The sequence below is a fragment of the Nanorana parkeri genome, unplaced genomic scaffold, assembly GCF_000935625.1.
Source record: "Nanorana parkeri isolate BGI_ZX_2015 unplaced genomic scaffold, ASM93562v1 scaffold81, whole genome shotgun sequence".
NCBI classification, from domain to species: Eukaryota; Metazoa; Chordata; class Amphibia; order Anura; family Dicroglossidae; genus Nanorana; species Nanorana parkeri.
The window spans coordinates 1,282,411-1,289,972 of NW_017306349.1; the positions used below are offsets into that span (position 1 = coordinate 1,282,411).

Sequence of the window (7,562 nt, forward strand, 5' to 3'; positions counted from 1 at the left end):
GGTCAGGGGGGGGGGGGGGGGGGGCAAGGGAGGGTATTATATGCGTACCCTTTAGCTTTGAGTTCATACATGCATGTTGTGTTTTCCTGTATAGAGCGCCCCGGCAGTGGTGAATGCCTTGAGCCAGAGTCAGATGAACTTGAACCCAGAGCTCGATGGCTCTCTCATCCGGGTACCCGTTCCGCAGTGAGTAGCTAGAAACATGTCTTCTCTGATCTTTGTCCAGGGCAACACTTGGGAGTGAGGCTCCTCCTGCTGAAAATTGGGAGATTTAAAGCAGAACTCTGGGGAAACATTTATCTTAACCCTTGGAGTGGGGTTACCATACTCAGCCCCACCCCCCACCCTTCCATTGCAAGGGTTAAGTGCCCGTTTTTGTCTATGTGCATAAATAATGAATTTATACTCGTCTGATCCTCAGCTGGCTTGCTCTTAGACCCGTCCCTCCTCCGCTGCAGCGATGGTGTGTCCCTTGGCGTCGTCATGTCCTATACACTGTGCATAGAGGATGATGACCACGGGAGCTTAGACTGCTGCAGCGGAGGGGGAGCAAGGTGGAAGGGACTGGTCTAAGTGCAAGCTGACCATAAGGGATACCATGAAGGGATACAGTGAGGGTTCTCATTAGGGTCAGTGTTGGGTATACAGTGAGGGTCGTCATTAGGGTCAGTGTTGGGTATACAGTGAGGGTTCTCATTAGGGTCAGTGTTAGGGATACAGTGAGGGTCATCATTAGGGTCAGTGTTGGGTATACAGTCAGGGTCATCATTGGGGTCAGTGTTGGGTATACAGTGAGGGTCATCATTAGGGTCAGTGTTGGGTATACAGTGAGGGTCATCATTAGGGTCAGTGTTAGGGATACAGTGAGGGTTCTCATTAGGGTCAGTGTTAGGGATACAGTGAGGGTTCTCATTAGGGTCAGTGTTGGGTATACAGTGAGGGTCATCATTAGGGTCAGTGTTGGGTATACAGTGAGGGTCATCATTAGGGTCAGTGTTAGGGACACAGTGAGGGTCATCATTAGGGTTAGTGTCCCTGAAGCCTGTCTTCTCCACTGCAGCAATGGTATGTCCCTCAGCGTCCTCACATCCTATACACTGTATTGAATGAGATGACTCAAGGATCCTTACACGGCTGCACTGGAGGGGGAGAGCGGCTCCCGGAACCTATCTAAGAGCAAGTTGGTTCTGAGGATCGGGTGAGTATTGATCCTAGTTAACCCTTGCAGTGCGGGGGTAGCCCCACTGCACGGGTTAAGAAAATGTTCTGCTTTAAATCCTACTTCTACAAGCAGCCCCTGGTCCCCAGTCCACACCCCCCACGTGTATGTTTGTTTGCACACATAACCTTTTTACATACATGTTTTCCCCAGTCATCTTCCAGGACAGCCCATGAGATAAGGCTCCGCCTGCCTGCAACAGGAAACACATCAACCACATTTAAATAAATAGACCCCTCCTACCATCCCAATTCAGTTTTTTTGTGTTTCCTCCGGCTACACAGGTTCACATCGTAATGTTTGTTGTTTTCAGGGCTCGTTTTTCTATTTGCCTCAGGGCAGAGCCTAACCCTGATATGCGTTGGGACCTACTCCAGGATTTCCTGCTGCAGCGCATACAGGGATCCCTTGTCGGACCCCCATCCGAGACTAGGCCTAGGTTCCCCTCCGTCATTCAGGGAGGGCAAACATCCTCCTGTACGTGAGTGGCTCCAGATGGTGACCCCCCCGGTGTGCAGTGGTTGGCCAAGGGTGTACCCTGAGCGGTGTACGGCACCCCCTCTTGGTGGCATGTAGGGTGTAGGCTCTAATGTGGGTGCAGTGGAGACACTTACTGGCTGGTAGTAGTTGTTGGCAGAGACGCTGGCCCCCCTGAGGTCTCGGGGGGTAGGGGTCATCCCTTATTTGGACGACCTCTTGTTTTTTGCCCCATCAGCAATTGTTCTCCAGCAAAAGCTGGAATTAACGATCCAACACTTGGAGAGTCTGGGTTGGCTAGTGAACAGGGAAAAGTCACAACTAGTCCCCGCACAGACGGTAAAGTTCTTGGGATATTGGATCAATTCCCAGGAAATGACCATTACTCTACCAGGGGAAAAGGTGTCACTACTGGTGGAGGAAACACTGAGGCTGAGACTGCAGGGTGCAGTATCAGTCAGGTCAGTGATGAGAGTGGTGGGGCTTATGACGTCCGCTATCCCAGCGGTTACCTGGGCGCAGTTCCATTCGAGAACTTTGCAAAATTGGCTCTTGAGGGCCTGGGGAAGTCGACAGCAAGACCTAGACAAAGTGGTCCACATCACGGAGGAGGCCAAGCAGTCCCTCCTGTGGTGGATGGACGGTCAACACCTCTCAGAGGGCAGGCTGTGGTGCCAGCCTGCGCCGTTGGTAGTGACAACGGACGCCAGTGCCTGGGGCTGGGGAGCCCATTGCCTGGAGCACATTTGGCAGGATACCTGGGAGCACACAAGCAGAGTCAAGTCGTCAAACTGGAGAGAGCTGAAGGCGATAGGGCTAGCTCTCTGCCAGTTTCGGGAGGTCTTAGCGGGCCACCATGTAGCGGTGGCCTCGGACAATGCCGCGGCGGTAGCTTATATAAACAAGCAGGGCGGTACGCGCTCGCCGGGGCTGATGGCATTGGCGACGGAGATTCTGGCATGGGCAGAATGCAACCTCTTATCCCCGATGGCGAGACATATCAAAGGCAGCCTGAACGAACTGGCAGACTCGCTCAGCCGAACGGAGCTTCACAGGTCCGAATGGTCTCTGAATGCGAGGACGTTTGCCTGGATCACCAGCTTGTGGGGCTGCCCGGAGGTGGGCCTCTTCGCAGCTGCCAACAACAAGCAGGTGGAACAATTTTTTTCCCGCTCCAGGAACGACGGTGCTCTAGGGGTAGACGCTTTGGCGCACCCGTGGAGGTTCCGTTTGGGTTACGCATTTCCCCCACTACAATTGATTCCGAATGTGCTTCGGAAACTCAGAGGGGAGAGGCTGATGTTAATTTTGATAGCGCCATACTGGCAGAAGAGGCCGTGGTTCACGACACTCCTAGAGCTTTGTGTGGAGGGGCCGCTGCTTCTTCCGCCGACGGCAGACTTGCTGGTACAGGGCACCGTGAACCATCCGCAAGTACAGTCTTTAAATTTAGCTGCGTGGCTTCTGAGAGGGAGGTGCTGATGAATAAAGGATTATCCGCACAGGTTGTCTCCACATTGCTGCACAGTAGAAAACCAGTCACAGCTGCAATTTACCTGAAAGTGTGGAGAGTCTTTTCAAGCTGGTACAACAGCCGAGGTAGACCGACGGCCGACACGGTGCCGTTGGTTTTAGATTTTCTACAGGGGGGTCTGGACAAGGGTCTTTCCTGTAGTACACTGAAAGTACAGGTGACGGCTTTGTCTAATTTTGTAGATATTAGGCTGGCAGAGGAACCACTCATAAAAAGGTTTATGCGAGCTGTGGTAAGAATGAAACCCCCAAGGGGTAAGGTAGTGCCGAATTGGGATCTCTCGGTGGTATTGCAGGGGTTTCTCAAACAGCCTTTCGAACCCCTGGGGGAGTGTTCCATCCACAACCTGACGGTGAAGACGGCCCTCTTGGTAGCGTTGGTTTCTGCTCGGAGAGTGAGCGAGATTCAAGCCTTCTCCATGGCTGACCCGTACTGCACCATTATGGCAGATAAAATTGTGCTACGGCCAGACCCGGCTTTTTTGCCGAAGGTGGTGTCCACCTTCCACAGGACTCAGGAGGTGGTCATTCCTTCGTTTGCAACTAACCCTACCACTGCTGGGGAAAGGGAATGGCAGGGCATTGATGTACGCAGATGCGTTCTGGAGTACCTTAGGGTCACGAAACCTTGGAGACGGTCGACTCGTCTCTTCATACTATTTGGGGGTCCCACTAGAGGGAACAGGGCCACTAAAAGCACTATTGCTAGGTGGATTAAAATGGCCATAGCTGCGATTTACAACGCTCAGGGTTTGGCGTTGCCAGGGTCGCTCACAGCACACTCCACTAGAGCATGGGCCACTTCATGGGCAGAGCGAGCAGGGGCTACTCCCGACCAGATCTGTAGAGCAGCCACGTGGTCCAGTTTCCAGACCTTCGTCAGGCATTACAGACCTGGATCTCATGACCCAACAAGACCAGGCATTTGGCAGGAAGGTCCTGCAAGCTGTGGTCCCACCCTAGGAGGTAAGATTTGTCCTCACTGATCCTCTCATGGGCTGTCCTGGAAGATGACTGGGGAAAACATGAGTTGATTACCTGATAACTCTGTTTCCAGGAATCTTCCAGGACAGCAGATTCCCGCCCTTGGTTGGTAGCCAGGGGACATCCGTGTATTGATGTTACAGGGGATACTTTGAAATGTTTGGTAGCCTTCGGTTCTAGAGGTTACTGAATTGGGATGGTAGGAGGGGTCTATTTATTTAAATGTGGTTGATGTGTTTCCTGTTGCAGGCAGGCGGAGCCTTATCTCATGGGCTGTCCTGGAAGATTCCTGGAAACAGAGTTATCAGGTAATCAACTCATGTTTTCTTCATGGGCTTGTGCCATGCAGGGCCCTCTTCTTCAGTGCTTGGTGGTGGTCTGTAGTCCAAATGTACATTGTACTGTGGCCGCATGGTACTGTGATGATACAACCCCAGGAAGGGGGTGGGGCCATGACACCCTGGGGCTCACAGGAAGTTGGTAGAATGACGCTGTTGTACCGTATACACCATACATGACCCAGATGTCGTGTCTGTATCTCTCTCTAATACCTCCTTTTATGTTTTACGTTAGGGTGACACGGGAGCACCGAGAGAATTTGGTGAAGCTGGCAAAACAACTGACCAACAAAGCCAAGGAATCTCTACGGAAGAGCCGCACCCGGGCTGTGCAGGAGGTCAAAAAGGCCAAGGACGGCGTGTCGGAGGACACCATAAAACTGATAGAAAAGCAGGTAATGTAGCGGCAGGCAACTCCTGCACGGTTGTACCGGCTCCTCTCCTGGACTGAAATGTCTTCCTCTGATGTCACTGCACGCTGGGAGCTCCTCACAGTATGCATTAGAAGCTGCAGCTAGTGCTGGCTGGAGGACGTCCAGCGTCATATAGCGTTTTCCTTCTCAGCCTGACTGTTCTGGCCCTCCCCTTTCAGCTGTCAATCATGTAGGCTCAGCAGCACATGTGGGCGTTACCCAGAGCAATCTGCATGCAAAATGTCTATAATTGCTCACTGCTCCGGATTGACATCCCCGCATCAAGGCATTTTGATATTTGCATAACTCCTCCCAGGAGACAGCCCACTGCTTGCATCAGGACTAAGGGCTCTTGAGAGGAGTACTGAGGCACGGTGCTGTGATGTTTTCAGGAAGGTATGCACAGCACCCCGCCGGCCCTCAGACCAGCCATGATCTGCTGTATGTATGTATGTATCATTTGTGCTAATGTTTACATGCATGCAACATATGGTGCAGATGTGCTCTGCTGGGTGTAAGGCAGCTTGAGCCACCTACGTCCTAGCAATGAAGGACGCTAAGCAGCAAGGAGCCGTCTGATGTAAAATGGAAAGTTGCCACCTGTGTCTTACCAATGAAGGACGCAAGGCAGCTCAAGCCATCTGCTTCCTACCAGCACAGGACCCTAGACAGCAACGAGCTACCTACACCCTAGCAACAAAGGACTCTCGGTGGCTTCAATATAGTGCTTTTGCACCGTGCAAAGAATTGCATATAATGTAAAATATGGTCCAACGTTTATTTGTTTTTATGGTCGTGTGTAGAGATGCACCGATATCGTGTATGGTGCAGATACCGGGTATTTGGCGAGTACTCCCCCAAATGCTCCCGATGCCTATCCCGATACTGGAACTTCCGGTATCTGGAAGGTGGGCAGCGTGTAATGACTTACCGCCCAGCATCCTGATTGGTCGGGAAGCTGGCTCCATGCTCCCTTGTGACCATGGCGCATGCAGCTGGCTTTCTGGTGAATCAGGAAGCCGGGAGGTGGCTAATGACTTGCCTCCCCGGCTTCCAGATTGGCCAGAAAGCCAGGTCCATGCTCCCCTATCACTTGGTGAAGAGGGAGCATGGAGCCCAGCTTCCTGATTGGCCGGGAAGCTGGCTCCATGTTCCCTCGTCACCAGGGAGCATGCAGCTGGCTTCCCGGCCAATCAGGAGGCGTGTCATGACTCGCCCCTGGGCTTCCTGATTGGCCAGGAAGCCAGCTCCATCATCACTTGGTGTCGAGGGAGCATGGAGCTGGCTTACCGGCCAATCGGGAAGCCAGGCAGCATGTTCCTAATTTGGTCAGGAAGTTGGCCAATCAGGAAGCGGGGCAGTGAGCCATTACCCACCCCCCGGCTTCTTGATTAGCCAGAAAGCCGTCTCCGTGCTCCAGGTGACAAGAGAGCATGGAGCCGGCTTCCTGGCCAATCAGCAAGCCGGGCGGCGAGTCATGACACGCCGCCCGGCTTCCTTAATAGGACTTCCGGTATCGGCGAGTACCAAAAATGTTTTACTTGTACCGAAAAACCAGGATCGGCGCATCCCTAGTCGAGTGAATGAGCCCTAAGTAATAGATCTTTAATGGCCTGCAACAGCTGATAGCCGGAGTAACCCGACTTCTGCTGGTGTGACATGTCTGACCCAGCCTGTTTTTTTTCATAGATCCAGCAGATGTCGGATGACACAGCAGCAGAAATGGACAAGCAGTTGGCCTCAAAGACCAAGGAGCTCTTGGAATAAGCGGCGCGTCTAGTAACTGGTCAGCGACTGCCGGGGCACGGAGAAGGAACTGTCTGGACAGGAAATGATGTCATCGCAGACCATATCGAAGGTTTCCTTTCCTGCAGTGTGAACAAAGGTGACCCTCAGTCCAGTCACAATCATGGGCTGGATCATTCTGACACGGAGACCATGCGGTGCAGCCCTGCGTGTCTGGTTACATCGGTTGGGTTTTGTGCGTCTCTAACATGCTTTTATGGTTCTCATTTCATACCGTCATCTGAAAGGAAACGCATCCAACGGTTATTATTTTACCAATGCCAGACGGTGATTATAAATATAATATGGACATTAAATGTGTACTATGAGGTGGTGCTTTGCTTAAAGTAGGGGTGCACCGATACCAGTATCAGCGCCGATACCGAGTATTTGGGGCGAGTACTCGTACTGGCCCGAATGCTCCGATCCCGGAACTTCCGGTCAGAGGGAAATCTCACTCTGGCCGGCAGTGCAGAGGGAGGATGGAGCCGGCTTCCCTTCCAATCAGGAAGCGGTGGGTTATGATCCGCCCCATGGCTACTTGATTGGCTTAGGAAGCCGGCTTCACTTGTTGCTAGGCAGCCTGGCTTCCTAGACAATCAGGTGGCACCTAATGACAAGCCTCCCGAGTTCCTGGTTGGTCAGAAAGCCAGGCTGCCTAGGAACAAGTGAAGCCGGCTTCCTAAGCCAATCAGGAGGCAGGTCAGGACGTGCCGCCCGGTTTCCTGATTGGCTACACAGCTGGCGTCACCTGTTGGTAGGCAGCCTGGCTTCCTAACCAATCAGCAAGCCGGACAGCACCTCATGACTCGC

General features: G+C 52.7%; 1 protein-coding gene across 1 annotated transcript in view; it reads left to right on the forward strand.

Moving 5' to 3' along the window:
• The window catches only part of MRRF (mitochondrial ribosome recycling factor), a 12,339-nt gene extending 5,576 nt beyond the window's left edge, over positions 1–6,763 (forward strand). Inside the window, exons 5-7 of the mRNA XM_018576989.1 lie at positions 95–186; positions 4,787–4,946; positions 6,654–6,763. Coding sequence (XP_018432491.1) covers positions 95–186; positions 4,787–4,946; positions 6,654–6,731 — 330 coding nt within the window. The 3' untranslated portion in view covers positions 6,732–6,763. The remainder of the gene's footprint in view (positions 1–94; positions 187–4,786; positions 4,947–6,653) is intronic.
• The last annotated feature ends 799 nt before the right edge of the window (positions 6,764–7,562 follow it).